This window comes from Spodoptera frugiperda, chromosome 25 (genome assembly GCF_023101765.2).
Source record: "Spodoptera frugiperda isolate SF20-4 chromosome 25, AGI-APGP_CSIRO_Sfru_2.0, whole genome shotgun sequence".
Classification (NCBI taxonomy): domain Eukaryota; kingdom Metazoa; phylum Arthropoda; class Insecta; order Lepidoptera; family Noctuidae; genus Spodoptera; species Spodoptera frugiperda.
Window position 1 is genome coordinate 17104098 of NC_064236.1, and position 22925 is coordinate 17127022.

Sequence of the window (22925 nt, forward strand, 5' to 3'; positions counted from 1 at the left end):
GTATTCCTCAATGACGAACTGTTTGCGAGAGGGAGCTGCGTTCCTTATCCTCCTTTTTCTTCGAAGCACGTCAGTTTTGAGATCCTCTAAAGAGCTCGTCCACCACGGGGGTTTTGATTTCCCTTTCCTCGGCTTATTTTTGGGTAGGGTGGCATCGCATACCTCCGTGATAGCATTTATGTAGGTCGTAATCACGGTTTCCAGCTCTTCAGGTGACTGAACACTCATGATACTTTCTGGAGTTATTTGTTTCTTCTCTAGAGAATCTCGCAGATGTGATCTAAATTTTGTCCAGTTTGCGTTTTTGGTGTTGTAGACTCTCGTTGTTATGGGCTTTGGGGGTTCCAATGCCTTTTCCAGCTGCAAGTCAAACGTTATGGCATTGTGGTCAGAGGTTGTAAGGCCTCTATCTACCATCCAGTTCTGAACTTTTGCTAGCAAAGATGTACTGCAGGCTGTAACGTCCACTATGCTTGTGAAAAGTCGGTCCCCTCTGAGTGCTTCGAAAGTTGGTGTATCCCCTGTGTTGAGAATGTGGAGGTCCATTTCGTTTAGGAACGAATTATAATCTGCTCCCCTCTGGTTCTCCGAGGCGCTGCCCCACCACGGGCTCCAGGCGTTCACGTCTCCAGCTACGATGATATTTTTTGTGGTCAGTTTAGATATGGACTCCTTTAAGCGGGTTAAATTTAGATGTATGTCTTGGTCCCCCTCAAGGTAAACCGATATCACTCCAAGCCGCAGGCTACCTGAGACCAACAGTATTGCTACTTCAGTTTCTGTTACAAGCTGAGGATCATGTATAGTCCTCAGCTGGTCTGAGAAAACGATTACGGCCGCTTTTACTGGCTTTTGTCGATTCATAGTACACTGAATTATTCTTGTGCCAGGGTATTCTTGCATTTCACCAGTGTTCCCTACGTAAGGTTCCTGAACCAGTGCTACAGATATACCTTTTTTCTCCGCAACTTGTAGCAATTCTATAGTGGCTAGCCTGGAGCGATGCAGGTTTGCTTGGATGATACGCATTCTGCCGTTGTTCACCTTTGAGGGGGTTGCGTCCTGATTCGCCTGGTCAACTTTAGCAATATGATATGCGGGAGCGTGCTATAGCATCCCATTTTTGACGTTCTCGACAGACTTCGCTGAAGGCATTATGCGTTGTCTCCGGCCCAACTCCCTGCGCCCTCAAGCAATTCCTGCACGTCGGCGGTTTGTTCGAAAGCCTATTTGGGCATTTCTCCCAAGTGTGTGGGTCTCCACAGTGGCTACAGACATGTTCTTTAGCCTGACAAACGGCTTTTGTGTGACCGTATTCCAGACATTTGTTGCATTGTACCAGTGGGGATTGGTCGAACACTGGTCTCCTCTGCAATCCCACATAGATTTTACCGGCCTCCAGGAATCGCTTGTGGGTACCCGGTGACAATTCCAATACTGGGTGACACTCATGTGGGTTTCGTGCCTTTTTTCTGTACTTCACCCTTATGATGTTGTCTTGCATACTGACGTCACCCAGAAGATGTTTGTTTTGGGCAAGTATGAGTTCTACTAGCTCTGCGTCAGTATGGTAGGACAGCACATCCGCTATTCTGAGCAGTGGGTTACTTGCTTTGGCAACTTCCACTTTGAGGTCGTCCTTCTTTTGGACCTGGCTTTGGACCAACTTCATGTCTTCTTTGGTGCTACAGCTGATAACTATCTTTTGGTTCTTAGCCTTTCTCACCTTTTCCACTTTTGCTCCGGTTTTTTTACAGTCCAGAGCAACCCTTATTTTTTCAATTACATTGTCCCCTGTGTTTTTGGGGTCGGTTGAACTGATTATAAGGGTGTGGTTTGGTTTGTGGACAGGTGGTTTGGATGCCACTTGCGCATACGTAGGTTGACGGATTTGTTTGACAATGTCTGCCAATGCCATTTCCGTACACACGCTGTGTGCAGGTGGGGGAGGCGTTCGCTCTTTGAGCTGCCTCATTGTCCGCAGTTCTGACGATACTGCATCCAGGCGCTCGGTGATAGGCTGAAGATTCTGTTCTAATTGAGGAGCTTGTGCCGATAGTGTGGAGGCGTCTCTGATGTGATCCGCTATGATGTTCATAGTTTTTTTAAGTTCGACTATGTCGTCCTCAATTTTTTGCTGGCTTTGGTTTGTTATTTCTGCTGGAACATTTTGCTCACGAGAACCTAACTTATCATTAATCTCTTGGCTTACTATCTGGAGGGTGGTGGTATTTTCTATGGCCTTGTGTTGCCATCTGCGCAGTTCGTCTAGTTGCTGTGACAATGTTTGTACTGTCGTGAGCAACTTAGCCTGTTTTCACATCATCATAGGTCATCATCATAGGTTTCACTCTCTAGTGTATTATCAACAGATATCACCTCATCATTTTGACTTATAGGTATATTAACAAGCTCTTTGGTAAGTACAGGTTGCTGTGTCTGATTATCACTATGAGATGTTTTCTCAATAAATATGACATCTCTACTAACTACAACCTTTTTATTTACAGGATCATACAGCCTATATCCTTTGGTATTATCACAATATCCCACAAAAATTAATTCTCTTGACTTGCGATCCCATTTTAATCGATTTTGTTTATGAATATGTACCATAGCCGTAGAACCAAAAATCTTTAAATTTGAAAGGTTTGGTTTCTTACCAGTCCACTTTTCATAGGGAGTTACCTCAGCCAAAACCCGTGATGGTGATCTGTTTATGACGTAGGCAGCAGTAGTGACCGCCTCTGCCCACAACTGTTTTTGCAGCTTTGCTTCAAATAACATGCTCTTTGCCCGTTCCACTAATGACCGATTCATCCGCTCCGCTAGCCCATTGTGCTCAGGCGTGTAGGGAGTACTGGTCTGATGTTTGATGCCGGAAGCTGCTAGAAAAACAGAAAATTCGTTATTACAGTATTCTTTGCCATTGTCACTTCTTACTATTTTTATTTTCCTTTCTAATTCATTTTCAACTTCTTCTTTGAATTTCTGAAATACTGACTTAATATCCATTTTGTTCTTGAGAAAATATACATATACTTTACGGGAATAGTCATCTATAAAAGTTATGAAGTACTTCGCACCACCTGCAGATGGTGTCTCCATCGGACCACATAGATCAGTGTGTACTATTTCAAGTAATGCTTTTGCTCTTGAACCGGAATGTGGAAAAGGTAATCGTGTTTGTTTAGCTTCACAACATGGTATACAAACAGTATCAACAATTTTATTTGTGATAGTTATACCCTCAGCACATGATTCTAACCTCTTTACATCAGCCAAGTTTAAATGACCCATCCTCTTATGCCATGTCATAATATCAGTCTTACTTTCACAAGCTACAGCATAAGCATTCACAGAAGCAGTGTTAAGTTTATACATGTTATTTAATAGTCTTGCATTAGCTATAAGAATCTTATTGGCATTAAATATATTACAGCCTGTGTCAGTAAATTCCACTTTACAACCATTCTTGGTTAATTGACTAACTGATAACAAATTAACACTCAGCTCAGGAATATATAAGACATTTCTTACCTGGATTGGGCATTCATCTTTGCAAAAAATGGTCTTTATGTTTACTTTACCCATATTTTGCACGGAGACAACATCATCATTAGCCACTTTAATTTGGTGAATCGGAGATGCTTGCATGTCATACATCCAGTCTGAACGTCGCGTCATGTGCATTGTGGCACCTGAGTCAATGTACCACTCATCTTTATCCACATTGCTGTAAGCTGAAAAAACTGCTGAAAAACTGTTTTGATTAGATCTCTTCTCTTGGCACTGATTTTTAAAATGACCATATTTGTTGCAATTATAACAACGAGGGCCTTTCCCTTTTTGCTTGGCATTGGTTTTAGAGGTATTCTTGTGCTTTGTAAATAACGCTGAAGACTCGGAAACTTTAACTTCCTGTAAAAGTTTTGTCTTGACGAAGTCTGATGAAATTTTAATGCCGGAACTTTCCAGACCCATGATCATCGGTTTATAATTGTCCGGTAAACCCGCCAACATGAGTGTTCCCAACCATTCGTCATCGACTTGAAAACCGATATTTCGTAATTTATATGCGGTACTCATAATTTTATTCACGTATTCTTCGACGGTTGCGCAGTTATCTAGTGTTGTGTTGATTAAATCCCGCAATAAGCCGACTTTTCTTGATAACCCGGAGTCCTCGAAAGCATTTTGCAGGTTCGTCCATACTTCTCTAGATGACTGTGCATTTTCAATATGGACGTAATTTATTGGTTCTACCAACAAAATAATTTTGGACTTGGCCTTTACATCTTTCTTAAAATCGACTTCGGTGCCGGGATCGACACATTCCCACAAATCTTCGTGTTGTAGATATGATTTTACCGCAAACTTCCATGTAGAATAATTTTCCCGCCCGGCTAACTTCTCAATTTGTAGGTTAGACATTGCCATTTTTCTCGGGGCGATTTTTGATAAAACTACGAAATATTCACTACTGTACGATACTTTTATCACAATAAATGTTAAACTTTGAGTTAATTAGATATATGGACTGGGCCCATAACCTGTTGGAAATAATTAACGCGGGATAAAGTTTAACAACGTTTATTGAGCGGTAAAAAGTTTTACAGATAGAACAGATAATAAAAATTGACACACTAGCGCCACACGTAAGAGTGACGAACTAAAAGTTACGTTTTGAAACTGGAAGTGATTGGATTGATGTTTATACTATTTCAACAATATCCATGTTGTAACACATCAGCTCGCTCCTTTACATTTTCTTTCTCTTTTAGTGGTGGACTGCGCTGAACTGACATGGTTAGCTCAGTTTAAAATCACGTGAATTAATATAGACTCTGGAACGTGAAGTCACCTGCATGTATCGAAAATGGTCGACGCTCCAGATCCTTACTTGGTAGGCTCCTGGAACGCTACCACTAGATGACAAGTGACGGCAAGTAATGACAGATGACTTTGACGGATGGCACTGACGGATGTCGATGACAGATGACGATGACAGATGATGATGACAGATGACAATGACAGATGGTACTGACAGATGAGGATGATATTGACAGATGACAAGGACAGAGAACACTCACACTTCAATGTTGCCGATGTACGCTCTCGTATCGGTGATGATTGTAACGCACATGAGGGTAGTTAAACATTCACCGCGCCGTATGTTCACCGCCTCTTGTTACTGCGCTCCTGGTACTTCCACTGAATTGTTTTTACTTTATTTCCGATTTTTTTTCACTCAAAATATGTTTATTTAATTATTTAATTTGCGATATAGACACGTCCACTCAGCTTAGAATCCGGGGGGGGAGGAGGTTATGCTTTAGTTATTTGCGGCATTAGGAGGGGCATGAGGGTGGTTTGGTTAGGTGGGGGGAGCTACTAAGGATCCCCCATTCAAAGGAAAAAGCGAGGAAAATTCCTGTTTTTTTAGTTTTTTTTTGAGGTTAATTTCTATAAAACTGCTTATGTTATAGAAAAAAGATATGAAGTGGCGCTCGGCGGCTGCTGCCGCGGCACCGCTCACTGCGCTCGCTCGCCTCGCGCGTTGAGGGTCACAGTTCTAACATAACCTAACTATCCAAGTCGGAGTTGATCAAGTCCCTCAAGCACAGTAAGAGTAACTAGTAGCAATAGGGAATACGTATAAACCATAGATAACGAATAAACCAGAGACTAAATTCATTATTTTATTTGACATTTGACCAATGAAGACGAAATGTCGATAATTTTTCTGTACTTAAATTGAAAAATTTTAATTATATTATTTCAAAAACTATAATAGTCCGGTCAAATTAGACCAAAAAAGCAGTAAACCCACGACAAATTCACACCTGGCTGAAAATTGGTACAAATGTTCAAATCACAATTTTATTATAAACATTGTGTCAAAAGTCCCAATTGATTCCATTTAAGGAAAAAAAAATAGCGGGTTTATCGCGATTTTCTTGAAAACGGTAAGTTTTTTGATGTAAATGATGAGTATGTATTGATGGACGATTATTTTATTTGATGTGCAATTTATAATATCCCTTTTAGTTTTCTCACTCTCTTATTCTAAAAGTTAGAGGAGGGACACTCATTTTTCCACTTTGGAAGCGTCTATCTTTTTAACATTTGATTTTGACGAAAAATGGTTTAAAACTCAAACTCAAATCATTTATTGCAGTCATGTGTACATTTAGATGATACATAATTAGGAGCACTTGTCTCAACATGAAACCCGGTTAGGGTACGGCAACATACATTTTGATACATTTAGTATCTAGTCACTTAGTACTTATTACAATATCTTAACAATAATGTGATATAACTATATATATATATAACTATATATATATAACTATATATATAACTATATATATATATAACTTGACTTGGCTCACGAGGTGGTCGACATGTGGAATGTGGATTCGGCTATCGTTGTGCCGATAGTCGTGTCGGCCAACGGTTTAATACCCAACAGCCTCGACAACCACCTTAGGAGGCTGGGGTTGGGCGGATGGATCAAGGGCCTGATGCAGAAGGCAGTACTCCTCGAAACGGCACGTATTGTGAGGAGGTTTCTGTCTTTGGAGCCCTAACCACCGGTAGCTTGGACCATGCTCCCGCTACTGGTCGGCTCCTATTTTTATATTTTTAAATGTTATTATGTTTTTTAATTTTATAAGTAATGTTTAAAAATATAATTTTAGAGTGTTTTAAATAAATATATGTGATATAACAAAAACTAACAATTTTATATATTAATATCTTTTTTTATTATTGTTATATCAGTATTATGTTATTGACATTTTAGTAATTTGTTTTGTTGTTGTAGGTGTATGTACTTGTAAGTAACCTTAATCTTTTTTTAAAGTCCAGTCTATAGACACGCACCACGGACAGGTTAACTTAAAAAAAAAAAATCAGTTCCATGTATGGAGTGGGCACTCCATACATGGAACTGATTAGGGGGGCCCCTTTAGTTTCTAAATTTATTAATTTTTATTCGAAATTCGAATAGCGGTTTCCAGAACTTGTGAAGGTGAAACTTTGTAGGGCCAACAGTTCCGGAAATAAATGGCTGTGACAAACGGACGTTTAGATAGACAGACATGACGAATCTATAAGGGTTCCGTTTTCTTGGCTACGGAACCCTAAAACGTGGCTACTGGAGAGTACGGCCGAGCGGTGCCGGGCCCACGAGAAGTACGTACTTACTGTGGCCACGACTACGAATTTTCCATCGTACTTTACTAAAAACTTTAAACTATTCTGGCAACTGCTGAAATTCTGGTGTGCCTAAATATTTCGTCTCGCTACACCGCTATTAGTGCAAGCACAGAACACTGTGTAAGCGAGCCCAACTAATATGCCAAAGTACAGGAATTTGGTTTTCATTGTGAAACATTCTTGTTTCTTCGATGAGACATAAGTGATGCTCACAATAAACCTATTAGTGTATCTAAAAATAAGTGAGCTTCCAATACTGGTTGCATATAAACTTAGTCAGTTCGATGAGTTGGACATTGTAGAAGAAGATTATTAGTGGAGCGGAGATACTTGCTGTGGTTTGCGCTTATATACTGGAAATAAGAGAATAGATATGTAGGAGAATTGCGAGTTTAAAAGGGAGAATAAAGTGGTTAACGCCCGTTGTTCACTGCGCTGGCGTATGGGCAACCACTTTAGTTGCATTCGAAATGCAGAGACATGGTCGTATTTACGCAGATTAAAGACGAATCGAATGCAGTTATTCAGAAGCCGGTCGAGTTTGTTGAGTAGGTCTGCATTCAGGTTGTAAAAACACACATCAGCATAATTAAAGATGGGGAAAACCAAGGACTGGACAAGCATTATCTTGGCGGAGGACGGAAGAAAGTTCCTTAAGCGATACAGAGACCGCAGCATTCCAGTAACCCGTTGGCATATACTGGTGACGTGGACACGCCAGGTCAGATTGCTATCAACGTGCAAGCCAAGGTTCTTCACATCACTGCTGAACGGAATGATCGCACAGTTGAACAGAACAGGCGGTATAGCTGCAATGTCAACCCAGCAACCGATTACGAAAATTGAAAATAGAAGAGGAGAGAGAATACCGCCTTGAGGGACGCCAGCTTCCAGGTGATTCCAGTTTGATGAACTCTCATCGACGTGGACTGACTGCTGGCGCCCCTGAAGATATGAGGAAAACCACACCAGTACATCATCAGAGACCGAAAGATGGGAGAGGATGGCTAGTAGGATATCGTGATCGACCATGTTGAAGGCATTTGAGAAGTCCACCAAAACCAGCACTGTGATCTCGGTGGCCTCCATTCCTGCCTTCACATCGCCAATAACCTTCAGGAGTGAGACGCGACTAGATTGGGTTTGGACTTGACGATCAGATCGAGCCAGGAGTCCTCACCCACAATGTTATGATGAGTAGGTCTGATTGAGGCAGCAGATGAAGACTTGCTGACTCAATCAGACACCGGAGTCTACGGGAACGAGAGGAGTTGGAGGCTAGGAGATTAGTGTTGAAATCACCCATGATTATGTGATGAGCGTAATCCGAACCCACAGATTCTAGTACCGATTGGAATTCAGTGGAATAATCGACCGAAGGAGGACAATAGACAACACCTAAAACAGTCTTAACCCCCCGGACACAAACCTCAAGAAATATATATTCCGCAGCACAGCCTGGGGATGAAGTTAGGAGAATTTTATAGGTAAATGCGCTGCGGAGATATATGCCCACACCACCCCCTCGCCCATCAGTGAGGTCATTGCGAGCGAGGACATATCCAGTTAAGGGGTAGGTGGTTGATGGTAATTGAGGCTTGAGCCAGGTTTCAGATATCAGGACGGCATGCACACCACTGTTGTTAAATGCCGCATAGAGGTCATTGTAATGACTAGGCAAACTCTGGGCGTTAATGTGGCAAACATTGAACAAACGACGATCCTGATCGCCAAATTGTTTATTGAGAATATCGCCCAAAGTGCCGCCTAGCGAACAGTAACTGTCACTTCCAGAAGAGCAATCATCATTCGCAGATACAAAAGAATCAGCATCAGACATAAATATATAATATGTATAGCAAAATATATAATAGATAACAATAAAATATACAATTAATAAATATAGATAAATTTATTATACAGAAGAACGTTACGTACAGAAGATGCTTGCCACCAAAACACGCAACTCTGCACCACGTTTTGTTATACTTTTCCCTCCCCACCCTTTTTTTATTTAAGTATGTATTATTTAAGAATTTAGTCCATATTGTTGAACCTACATGAATAAAACTTTACACAAGAAATGACTGTTTTGGTGGCCCGGGAATTTAAGACTCATTCATGACAGCGCGGGTTCGAAGTTCGGCAAGTACATAAGTGATATTTTCCTAGTAATATGTACTTTATCTAGAATAGCGCCAAAGCCTTAAACTTTAACTAACTTAAATGCTGAGAAAGAAATTTTAATGTAGCTCGAAACAAAGCATAAGATTATTTAAACACCACTGATAAACGGTGAAGGTAAAAGGTAGAAAGAAACCTCGGTATTCCTATTTTTAGTATCGGTAAATAGATAGAAAGCAAATAGGCTACTAACAAATTCTTCCGTAACTACTTTAGCCTTGCTATAATCATTTAATGGGCGTCATCTGTTCAGGGTCTCAGGTAATAAGGATGGTGCATTGATTGTCAGAAATTACGGCAGCAATCAGGGGTAAAGTGTATCGACGGTAAAGTGGTTGAAGAGCCTTATGCATACTGCATTATACACTTTTAACGAACACAAATGGAAGCAAAAATAGGGCTTTTAAAAGGATTTGAGTGCACTGCAAAATAATAGGTATAAGGTTTTTTAACAAGACAGAGTTACAGGATTTGTTATGTAAAAGCTCTTTCGTTTAATCATAGGGCAGAAAGTGCTTCTTGGAATTAAGAAAATGTCAGGACAGATATTGTACCTACCTTTTTTTTGTACCTACCTACTGTAATACGGTAATTTAGCAAATTGTAATTTGGAGTATAAAGTAGTCAACTCGGACCAAATACCTACGGCCCATTTGGGACGAGTTGGGAAAATTAAAAATAAATTAAGTTTTTAGTGGTCAACTCGTCCCACTATTTTTTTTATATGGATCTTTAAACTTTATCAATGTTTGGTACAGTTAGCAACACAAGATTTAAAATATTTTATTTCTTTACTTTCGTTTTGTTCATAGATTATTTCATATTAAAAAATCCTTACATAGTAAGAACCTCTTTTTTTAGTGTCGGTTAAATAATTTATTACCTAATTTTTTTTTAGCAATCGCACAAATTCATGTTTTATCCATAACTATGGTCATGGCGGTCACTTATGAAGTAAATGATAACAGGTCGGATTTACGAATAGAATGAAGTTCCTCGAAAATCTTTTGTTTTCAACAAAGTAATAGAACTTTATTATTTCCACACTAACCCTTTTGCTACAGACTGTACCTTATTTCATTGTGGTAGTGACGTGGGACGAGTTGACCACTAAAAATATTATTTTATTTTATTTTCTGCGACTCGTCCCAAATGGGCCGTAGGTATGTGGTCCGAGTTGACTACTTACTCGTAATTTGATTTTATAGATTGATAGCAGATCACACGATCAATTAGTAAGTATTTACTAATAGGGATTTCTTGAATCAAAGTTTTTGACACTAACTAACTACTACACTAACTGACACTCACTCTTCTCGCCTCGCCCAAGGCGGCAGAACTAAATGGATGATTACTCCCCTCCAAAAACACCTCACTTTGCGGAAAAAAACAACACTTAAACATCTTACAATAAATAACTATAACGGTAAAGGCGTACCTTTGAATACATTTTAACACGCTTTTATTAGCTTGGGTTGTATTGTAACTATGTATGTATGTATCTATGTAACGGAATATTTAAGCTTAATTTTCACCAACTTCCAGCAATTCGATTTCTTTGAAACTTTGCACACGTATCAAGGACCGATGACAATGCAATAATTTGAAAACGGTATCCCGTTATCCTGATTAGGACCGCCAGGATGCGGTTACGAACTATCCGCCGCCGCCTAAGCGAATGTAATATAGCGCAAGTTTGACACTGACTTTTCGCGTTGGTTGGATATATGTGGGAGGGTGAAACTTTTGTAGCGACTACATACATACATAGATGCATACTTACATATATACTTGCATACATACATTCACACATACATACATACATACATATAAATATACATACATACATATTTCCATGCAACAGTGAAGCTTTAAATGAAATGATGAGATTACGAAATATGTAGTTCGTAAAACATTTCAATATCACATGTCAGAAAACTAATTGGTATATCGAACTAAAAAATGAAAAATAAAAAATAGTGTAAAAAAATTAAAAAAACACGCTTTTATATGCAACCGAAACACGCTTTTTACTCTGAAGTGACAAACTCTTTGTAATGAAAACTTTATTTTCTAATTTTTAGTTCGGTTGCATATAAAAGCGTTTTTTTAAACTATTATTTTTTATAGGTATGTATAGTTACTTTATTTTAAACATACCGTTATTTTGAACACAATATGAACAATTAGACTTCAGGTTCTAATTGTTTTTTATATTGTCTGCTTTTTGTATTATCATATTGATACTATAAATGGGAAAATACATATTTTCCAAACAAACATTTTTGGAGTGAGTTTAGGTCATGTTTTTTGTGTAAAGTTAATCGGGGTGCTTAAGGACCTACTTTGTGTCAGTTTTCTAACACCTGACTTTTCTATTCGGTTTGTTGTTTGGACTTTGTATGGAACATTATTTTGCAATTTTTAAAATAGCAATTAAAAATTTGTATGTGAAAATCTTCTCCAACTCCTTAAATACGCGGGCAAAGCCGCGGGGGCAAAGCTAGCATAAAAAATACAAATATTGATAACAAAGTAAAAAAATATTCGTTTACAAATCCTCAGCCATGCTTATTCTGCCACTCATTGCATTCGTTTACTGCCACTACCAGATATTACTGAGATAATTTAATTTCCGTTGCATTAGTAAGTTCTTTGCCTTTGCGGTATAAGTTTCTATTGTTTAAGAAGTTTCCAGTTTTCTATAATCTCATTGCTGCAAAAATTATCGACGGTAAAGCGTTTGTTTGATCTTTGTTTAATGCAAATGTAAGGGCGGTGAAACACGATTAACTCATTTGCCAGCCCGACACTTGAGCAACAGGTCCTTTTTAAACCGACTTCTCAAAAAGGAGGAGATTATGAATTTGTCTGTCTTTTATTGTTGAGCTGTTTTTTAAAGTTGGTTTACGTGTTTCCTATATGCCACATGCCATAGACCAGAATATGTGAGAAGACAAGACAATTAAAGTAGCCGAAAACGGAGTCAAAGTCAATTTTCAAAAGTGAATGTATAATAATATCATGTGGGTACCTATTTCCTGACTAGTTTATCGAATAAATTGCACTTAAGTATGAAAAATTCATTTTATATTTAATCCAGATACGTTACGAAACAATATTTGAGACCAATGTTTATTCATGTTACAGGGTGGGAGTTTGGACGTCAAAGTTAAATATAGTATGTACATATAGGTATACGGACAATGGAGTCGGTCGTGGTAATTAGTTATAGGCTGGACACTTGATACTTGACTCCATTCATGTATCAATTGATACAAATGTCAATCTATAAAATATCGAATGTCGTCATAGATTGACAAAGCAAGGTATCTAACATTATTATGAAGTAATTTTAGACACCTATTGTTAGTCTTAGGAGACTGCTATCCCAGTCTGACTTTACTTCAGATTTGACACCATCCCTAATGGGCTTTGACAGTCTTTCACGTTAAATATAGACACTCTATCTTAATGCCTATATTTGGTTACCAGTAAGGCAGAGGTTAGGGCGTGTCCACATCTCCACGTCACGATGTCGTCAACGTGGAACGGTGCCGCGTGGTTCTCGGCGCCGTGACGCCATGGACACATGTCGCCGGCCACCGTGTATCGGCACGGCGCCGCTACCGGGAGGCGAGAACGAGACGTGCTTTCACGAGTGAAATTAAAAAGTCGACATCTAAATCGGCAGCCATTATTATGCATTAAATAATACGTGCGAACTAAACAACATTAACTAGCGAGCGGTGCGCTCCCTGCCGCCCAAGGCGCCGTGTCGCGACACGACGCCGTGCCGCCTCCCGGTAGCGCCGCCGTGCCGTTACACGGTGGCCGGCATCGCACCGCGGACATGTGTCCACACCCTTAATGCATCAATGTCAATGTCTTTTTGACAATAGCAGAAGCAGAATACTGTACTGTGTGAACAATGTGCGGTCCATATCTCGAACGAGACTGACGCATGTTAGTGAAGAATGTACCAGAATTTTACAAGTCACGCCGACATGTAACGTTTCTGCGCTGTGACGTTTATTTTTACGTTACGTTAACTTAAATTTGCACGTAACGTCAAGGTAACGTAGCACGTCACCGCACCGTTCCACGTTGACGACGTCGTGAAGGGGAGACGAGGACGCGCTCTTTGCCTCAGTCAGATATTCTGTAGCTCATTAGAACACAATATCTCCATCTTGAGAACTGTAGAATCAGATATTCAGTAGTTCAGATATTCATTAAAATACGGCAAGTCATTAGTACAGTAGAATTAGCTTCTTCAGCAGAACATGTTCTGTAGTACTTTCACAAAGTTAGCCCCAGGAAAATAAAATAAAACTTAGAATTATTAAGTAGCTTTCTCGAAATCCCTACCTCAAGGTAATTCTTAGTTAATTATGGCTTGGGAATTGGGTTATACAAATAATCTATTATTTTCTATAAAATAAAAAGTATACATTTGATTCTAGGAAAATAGATGACGTTTGAAAACGATTCGTGTTATTTTCTAAGACACGTGCACGCAAGTTTCACTTTCCATAGTGCAATTAAATTGTCTTACACCTTGTATTTATAATATAACTATCGGCCCACCTGCCACCCAGACCAAGTGTTGGTTCCCATATAAAATACTAGTAGTTACCCGCGACTTTGACGGCGTAGAACAATGATTTGTCGCAATTCTTTTTTAATTAGTATTTTCTCTCGGAATGGATTCAGTAACTAAGTTATAATATTTATTGTGAAGTCAAATAATTTTAATGGTTTCAAAATTAAATGACCCCGTACAGAGCCCGTTCCCGTGAGGTTTCAGTGATAAAATCTATTCTGCGTCCTCTCTTGGGTCGCAAATCATTGTTGTAAGAGGTTAAACAATGGTTAACTTTTTAACCACCTGTAGGTGGTTTAAAAGATAAAGACAGAGAGTGTCGATTTTTCCGCGTAGATCCCGCTCCCGTAAGATTTCTGGAATAAAACTATCATGCGTCCTTTATAAGGTCTAAAACTTTCGTTTTACGGAATGCAGCAGTTTAAAAGATAGAGAACTTAACACATAGTTCCCATTCTTCTGGGATTTCCGGAATATTACTCTGGTACTAATAAAGTGGCCTGGTTTGTACCGGCACGACATTACTATTTATAAAGAACTAGCTTTTGCCCGCGACTTCGTCCGCGTGGAATAATGATATCTGGCAGAATTTGAAGTTTTTAATTATTATTTTCCAAGTTATACTATTCTAGGACTATATTAAATGTGGGAGAGCCATGCTTTGGCACGAATGGGCTGACTCGAACAGAGTGATAGAATAGTGGGCCTCGCAGAAAACCGACGCGAAACAACGCTTGCGTTGTGTGAGTGAGATTACCGGAGGCCGAGACCCAATTCCTCAACAACCTTTAAATCCTCCAAAAGGTCGACAACGCATTTGTAACGCAAAAAATATAATAAATGGCGGCGGTGATTGTTTACCATCAGGTGATCCGTCTGAACGTTTGCCGGCTTATATTGAACACTAACTTACGACAACAAAATAATAAGAGAGGATCATCAACCCGTGGAAAATCTTAACACCGCGATTCAGAAAAATGACGTATTTTCAGAACGCCATCTATGGGTGAATAGATAAAACATCCGCACAAAGCGTGTTAATTGTGCTAGCGGCATTTTGCTTTTTAGTAATTTTACATTATCTCCGAAACTGTATGACCTATTGACATACTGTAAATGGCAAATCTTATCTGTATGATGTCCTTGTGATACTGAAATAATTTATTTTGATAATAATTAATATTTTGTTGCTTAAATAATAACCCAAGTAAGTATGCCCAAAAAAAAATTTTTTTACACAGTAAAAGACGTATAAGATTTGAAATATAAAAGATAGAAATATGGTGTCGCGGACTTTTTTGCAGAAATCATTAAGACAAACCAGATTGCCATACATTGTTTTCAATTTTAAGCAACTGTTTTATGAAATATTTCTGTCCGACTTGCTAGACAAAAGTTGTGATTGCTCGGTTGATATACATGTTATAAAAAATATTTATAGCACTCAGGAATAATGTAGCTTTCTACCAGTGAAAAAAATTTAGGATTGGATAATTAGTTCCAGAGATTACCCCCTACATAGAAACTTACAAATTTTACCTCTTTATAATATTATTATTAGTATAGGTGTAGTACTTGTAGCATAAGAGTAAATAGTTAAACATAAATTTATATCACGGACTTTTATGTTGATATTAATGGGCTCATTCTTATCACAGCGGTACGTCCCGTCCTTGAAGAGTGAGAGACGTCACAGCGTCCTCACGCCGTTGCGCGGGTTGCCTGAGCTCTTGCTCGAAGCTGGAGTACGGGATGGCTTAAATCAGTAAGAGTCTCACACTCCTCTTTCTCCCACCAAGGAGGGTACCTTGGTGGGAGAAGTCATTTGATATTTTTTCCACAGACATAATATTGTACGAATTTATTAATGCCATCCTGAACTTGGTCCATCAACGTCCGTGCCGTTTGTATTTGCGGAGTGTAACAAATCCCAAATACATAAATGGGAGTTTATGGGAGGCACAACTAAATAAATAATTAAAAAGTGGACGTTAGACAAAATAAATTTAGGAATCTCTGGAGTGATGTAGATGAATAGATTCGTTTGTATCATAAACAGGCTAGTTATATAAACAGGTTAGTTATTAAATTTGAGAAGAGGTTCACACATTTTCACTTTCTATTTTTGGGAAAGGAAGATTTCTATGAACCGATTGTCCTAAGGAAAGATTTCTATAAATAATAAGACCGATATATGTATTTGGTCGTATAACGAACCTGTGTAAAGAATCTGTGTGCCTATTTTTAGCTTTCGACCTCAAAAATTCTAAAAAGTTCCATACTACTTGCGCCCCCTCTTTTAAGGGTTTTTTTTTCGTAGGGGGATAATCATCAATGAATGCTTTTCGAGCCGGAACCCCGGCAAGCCCGTTAGGTAGTCCGCAGCTCCGGATTAGGCATCAGTCCTACTGGACCCTATCTGTGAGGGTGTGATGGGTCTTTGAGACACGCGCGGATACCGGTAAGCTCCATTCAAACTTCTACCCCCCATTTTAAGGAAGGGGGCATAGAAGCGGACAAGAAGTAGCCTATGGCTCCTTCTACCCCTTTAACTAACTCCGTTTAAAAAAAACACGACAATTCGTTGTTCTGTTTTGCCGTGAAAGACAGACAAATAAACAGACGTACACACTTTCACATTTATATAATTGTATGGATATGGAAGTATGGATGGATTTTATTGATGTCAATGACGTCATTTGTCGTGTTTCGATTACTTGTAGGCGCAATTGTAAGAATCAGGCGCAATTTTTTACTTTCTTCAATTTTATTTAATGAGTTACCTACATCTTTCTACTTACCATAACAAATATAATAAAAAATAATAAAGTAAACCGGAGGATTCATTTGTAGTAAGTATCATAATACAGACGTGCGGGGACAGCGGAGAAGAAAAGAATTATCACTTTCCATCTCTTCCCAATAGAGACTCTGATAAAACTTATCATTTTTAACTACGATTTCCAGCAGCCGAGCGCCGAGATAAGACAAGCTTTTGTAAAGGAGGCTAATATTCCAGGATATCTATGAAAATGTAGTGTATGCTCATAAAAACATTAAATTATTTAAAAAGTACAGTAATATACACAATAACAACATGCTGCTTTACTTTAATTAATTAATAAGTGGTTTATTTTTCTTTTGATCTCATTAGATTAGATTTCAACATTTTTATAATTTTATTTAATAGCTCTAGTTAACTTAGCAGGATGTGATTCCCTGTAATTGAAGGATCACAAGACTGTAAATTATTGTAAATTGTATTTTAGCATGTAAGTGTATCCTTTGTTGGGAGTCCAATAAAATAAAATAAAACACTAGAAATTAAGTATGAAAAGTAAATATGTTGTTCCTACCACTAGACTTTACGCGTACTTACGTTTACGCTTTTACAATAAGGTTCCCAGCCATATTCAAAGTTTAAAGCGAAATAAATTTAAAAATGTTTTTAAAGAAAAACTTTGTAGTAAAGCTTTTTATAAAATAAAAGACTACTTCAAGGATAGTCTTGTTGACGACCTGTTTGTAAACATATTATAGTTATATTTTTTTACAATTTTACATTAACTTAATTCGACATTTATTTTATATATTTTTCCTCTTTTATTTTTATATTTCCTTTTAAAATTGTTAGTTTGAGGACCGTTTGAGACTTGCTAGTCATTTTATTTTTAGTAAATTATATTCTGTCAGTTTGGGCATTTGTGTGGCCTACCCAAATGTTTTTTTTGGTTGGTATTGTTCGTCGGATCATTCAGCAACCCTCCGTCAGCTGAACTAATTGTAAACTGACACATGCGTGCTGCCACCTGAACAGGTCCGCTCAAACTGCTGTGGTTCTTTCCTCAAAAGACCACTACAGAATCAACTTGTACGGTTCTCCGACATCTTTAATTGATTTTGTCTGGACTTTAAAAGAGACTATGACTGAAGACTGAAGAAGACTACTTCTATACTATAAATAAAAAAATAAAAATAAAATAAAAATAAAAATGATTTATTTCAGGCTTAATACCCATACAAGTTTACATTCATCAATTATGATTGAATTAAAATTAAAATATATTATATCAGATTAAATTAAATTATTATTATCTATAAAAATAAATATCATTTATCATTTAGTAGTGGGCTCTGATGGCCTATTGTTGATGACTATATAGGTATAATAGGATTTGTACTGACCTTCTATTCCAGGTTCGGCCATCGTGTCGTTTTGGTTAGGTCCTAGTTCGGTTAGAGTTTCATTTCCCAATGGTCGTTGTTTTCCAGATACCCCTTTTTCTTGAAGTCCGACTAAACTACTGAACTGCCCAACTCCTCCTTTAAAAAAATGCGTGATTAATTAATGTTTGAGACAGTTTTATGTAATTAGGTAGTTTTCAAGATAAAAAAAATATTATACTATCCTATCATTCATTAATTTTACTTAATTTTTTTTTCTAGTTTTCTAAATCCACTGCAATCCTTGTAAGCTAGAATCTACAGTAAATATATGAAAACACCGAAACACTGAAGTCCGGCGCGACACAGAGGTTTGAATGTGTGAAAGCGTGGGAGAGCCGTGCTTCGCCTCGACAGGAGTGATACAGAAAACCAACGTGAAACAACGCTTGTATTGTGTTTCGTTGTGTGAGTGAGGTTATTAGAGGCCCAATTACCCCCCTTCCCAATCTCCTCAATCCCCAATTTCCCAAACACCCTTAAATTCATAACCCCTAAATGGCTGGCAATGGACTTGTAACGCCTCTGGTGTTTTGGGCGTCCATGAGCGGCAGTGTTGAATAAAACCATAAAAAAGGAATATTTGTCTTGGTTCCAGCAACGAAGTAGAAGACATACCATAAGAAATAGTACCTATATAGTATAAATGAATCTTTACATAGTAGTAGTAACCTGCGAACCGAGGGATAACTAAATCAGATATTTTTTAGACCTTATTAAAAATCTTCCTGTCTGCTCCTTAGATACCTACAAAGGATCAAAAAGTTACCTTGCTCGGTGCTGATGAGCCAAGCCAAGCTGGCCACGATTATTGACATAAACAGGATCTGAAACAAAGTGAACTGTTACATAAACCTGTAATAAGGATATTAATCCCAATAGAGGTAAGAAAATGTGCACGTATGCAATATAACAAACATTTTTCACCAATTATGTTCATGTCTATAACGGGTTTCAAGGGCCAGTACAAGATTCAAAGGTCATTGGGCGGAATCCGACCCGGTCGCGGACACGAATGAAAATGTTATCAAATGAAAGAGTATAAATTTTTTTAACATTAGGTATGATTATTATTTTTTTAATCCATGGGACAAAAAAGTTAGAACCAAAAATAGACGAAATTAAGTCGCAACTTTGACATACTTCCCAAATCGATTAATGAAGCTGAAAATTAGCATAGATGTTAACTACATGATTATAAACAAAATGTCAAAAATCCCCATCGATTCGACTTTTACCAAATGAAATATTCAAGGTCAAAAGGTCAAAATTACGGTTTTTTGTATTTTTCTCGAAAAGGGCAAGTTTTAATGTACAAATATGTTCAACAGAGTTGTAGATCATACAATTTTCTACAAAAATGGTTCATCACTTTTACCCTTACGACTTTCCATTCGTGAGATATTGCGGTTTTAATGAAATAAAACGTATTTTATATAATACTCGCGGGGTTTTACTGCTGCTCGGCTCCTATTAATTGTAGGTAGCATAATGTTTTATAGCATATAGCATAATTCGATAAATGAACTAATTAACAAAAAAAAAAAAAAAAAATCGATTCGGACTACTAGTTCTGGAGATTAGCGTGTTCTATAAATTCTTCAGCTTAAAATATTAGTACTACTTTTCCGCAGTTTCAATCGATGCTGGCCTTCTATTAAGCATAGCGTAATGTTTCATTAATTATAACCTACCTCAATAATTAATGGACTATCAAACACAAAAGGAATAATTCGATTCGATGTTGTAGTTCTGGAGGTTTGCGCGTTCAAAGATACAAACTCTTTAGCTTATATATTAAGTTACTAAGTATTCCGGCGCTGTTTTAATCGCTCTGCTCAGTACTTATAGACCATTATTATATTATGTTGAATAATCCATTTATCCAGGAAGCTTATAGGCTATAAAACATCACGCTATGATGATATACTAGGAGCTGAGCAGCGAGTAAAACCGCGGAAGTGGTACTTACGCGCTAATCTCCAGAACTAATACTGCGATTTTTTTTTTGGTTTTGGATAGTCTACTTATCGAGGAAGGTTAAGCTATAAAATATTACGCGACGGTCAACAGGGGCCGAGCAGCGGATGAGACCAAGCAGGAATTTTACTATTATTTGAAGCTGAAGAGTTTGTTTGAACGCACTAATGTCTAGAACTACTGGTTCGCACTAAATTATTATTTTTGTGTTGAATAAGTCCTTGTATCGATAAAGGCTATACGCTATAAAACATCTCGCTACAATTAATAGAAGTTGAGTAGCAGATAAAACTGTGCGGAAGTAGTACTAATATTTAAAGCAGAAGAATTTGTTTGAACACGCTAATCTCAAGAACTATTGACCTGCATCGAATTATTCTTTTTGTGTTAAATAGTCCATTTATTAACTACAATCAATAGGAGCAGGTAAAATCGCGCGGGAGATAGCGAGTCAAACTCATTGAGTTTTGTAAACTATTATTTATTTATTTAAAACCCTGATATCTCACGAATGAAAAGTCGTAAGACTAAAAATGATAAACCATTTTTGTAGAAAATTGTATGATCTACAACTGTGTCCAACATATTTTAACGACAGAACTTACCGTTTTCGAGAAAAATGGAAAAAACCATAATTTTGACCTTTTAACCTTGAATATTTTTTTTACCAAAAGTGAGATCGATGGGGATTTTTGACATTTTGTTTATAATGGTGTACTTAATGTCTATGCCATTTTTCAGCTCTATGCGAATTATGTTAAGGATATTAATCACGCCGAATAAATAATTATGTTAAAATTTATTTTTCTCCACTTTCCCACATCCCACAAGAAAGCGACCCTTACCATGATAAACTAGACACATTTTATTCATATATCCCGATAATTTCATTTCTGTCCGCCGTGGGTTTTTTTCCCATACATTTTGCCCATTGACCTTTCTGCTATAAGAAAAAAAATATCGAGAACCGAAAAGACCAAATAATACTTCATCTGACTCCAGTATCGGATTCAACTAACGGATTCAACTAACGAGGCAGTCTAACAATTTACAAATGAGCAGTTAATAAGCTTCGATCAATATTTTATTAGCGATCGGCTGTATGTTTCGTTCGTTGAAGCGATCGAAATAAGGTCAGGCGACGTGTTTGTAGTTTCTTGGGTTTCTTCTTATTCGCTCAGAATCAGTCAAAGTTTTCGCTCAGTTGTCGATTTTCGATCAATATCCAGACCTTCGGCTTCTTATAGAAGTCTAATGGAATTAAATAGGTACCTAAGTAGTTTTATTTAAAATCTGGTACAGAGATTGTATATAATGTTTTGTTTTATTTGAACGTTTTATCTATTGGTATAATTATTTTGAAAACGATCCTGAGCTTTTTTTTTAGTAATAGCATGAGTCTAACTTACAGAAACGCTGCTTTTTAATTTTCAACAAGTCTAAAATAATCGGTAAAAAGTAGGTTTACAATTTAATAATGTGCACATACTTGCCCGTTTGGAGATCAAAAGTCATAATGTAATAAAAACAACATATTCATTCATTAAGTAAACTGTTTGCTTGAGTACGTATCATATCTACACAAAGCTTTTCAATTAGCTAAAGATATGGTAACGCCAATTAAAAGTATCTAAATCAATTAGACACAAACAGAGCAGTCTACCTCCATATTCCATACCTACAATTCAAGACTTTGTGGTAACAGTAAGTGCTTTAATTAGTGCCAGAGTGCTCAACGCTTTCCTAGGTCGCGTTACACATTAGTTTCTAGATTGCATCGGACTAATTGCATTAAACTTAAAAAAAAATCCATTACGCAAATCCACTCGCCGAGGATTTTGACCACAATTCAGTACAAAACCCAAGACAAGAGATAATCACAGACAAACTCGTTTCTATGTGTGAGGTTTTTGCTTTATTACGTACCAGCTACTTCCGCCCGGTTTCACCCGCTCTGCTCGGTTCCTATTGATCGTAGCGTGATGAATTATAGCCTATAACCTTCCTCGATAAATGCGCTATCCTACACAAAAATAATTATTTAAATCGGACCAGTAGTTCCTGAGATTAGCGTGTTCAAACAAACAAACAAACAATCAAACAAACAAACTCTTCAGCTTTATAATATTAGTATAGATATAGATTAGAATATGAGCCGTGTGGTGATGACGGCATTTAGATGTCACCACGATTGGTCTTACCGCAGCTGTCGTAAGGGCCGAAACTAAGGGATTACAGTTACACGTTTGGCAGAGACCAGGTAGCAGCGTTTAAATTATGGACTAACAGCCGATTTCAATAGAAACTTCCAACGAAAATTGGTTTAGGTAATAAAAGGAATGCTTATTGCTCGCGTGCGTATGCGTATTGTGACTTAACTATATTAAAACCAAGTTTAAAAAAAAAAATTCCATAAAGTATAAACCCTAAACTAAGCACCTTACACTAAAAACCAAGTATTAAACAAAATTATATTAAAACCTAAGCAGATACATATTATTATACAATGTATAGGTAGTATCGGTAAGTTATATTTTGTTATGAGGTTGTGGCACCGACTTCTAAACTATCAGTGGGTAGACACAGGCAGTACAATGATAGTTATTTTTTGGTTTTTAGTTTAAGGTGTCTAGTCTACTCTAATTCAACGAAAAACTAAGTTTTGTCCGAAACGTCGCACATACTACAATTCCATTTATTGCAA

The 22925-nt window shown here is 37.6% G+C and overlaps 1 protein-coding gene across 1 annotated transcript in view; it reads right to left on the bottom strand.

Moving 5' to 3' along the window:
* Positions 1–21890, bottom strand: part of LOC118267018 (uncharacterized) — a 92581-nt gene extending 70691 nt beyond the window's left edge. Inside the window, exons 1-3 of the mRNA XM_050704613.1 lie at positions 21885–21890; positions 19011–19068; positions 18203–18340 (exon numbers count right to left, since the gene is read on the bottom strand). Of these exons, the coding sequence (XP_050560570.1) occupies positions 18203–18340; positions 19011–19068; positions 21885–21890 (202 nt within the window). The remainder of the gene's footprint in view (positions 1–18202; positions 18341–19010; positions 19069–21884) is intronic.
* Positions 21891–22925: the final 1035 nt, after the last annotated feature.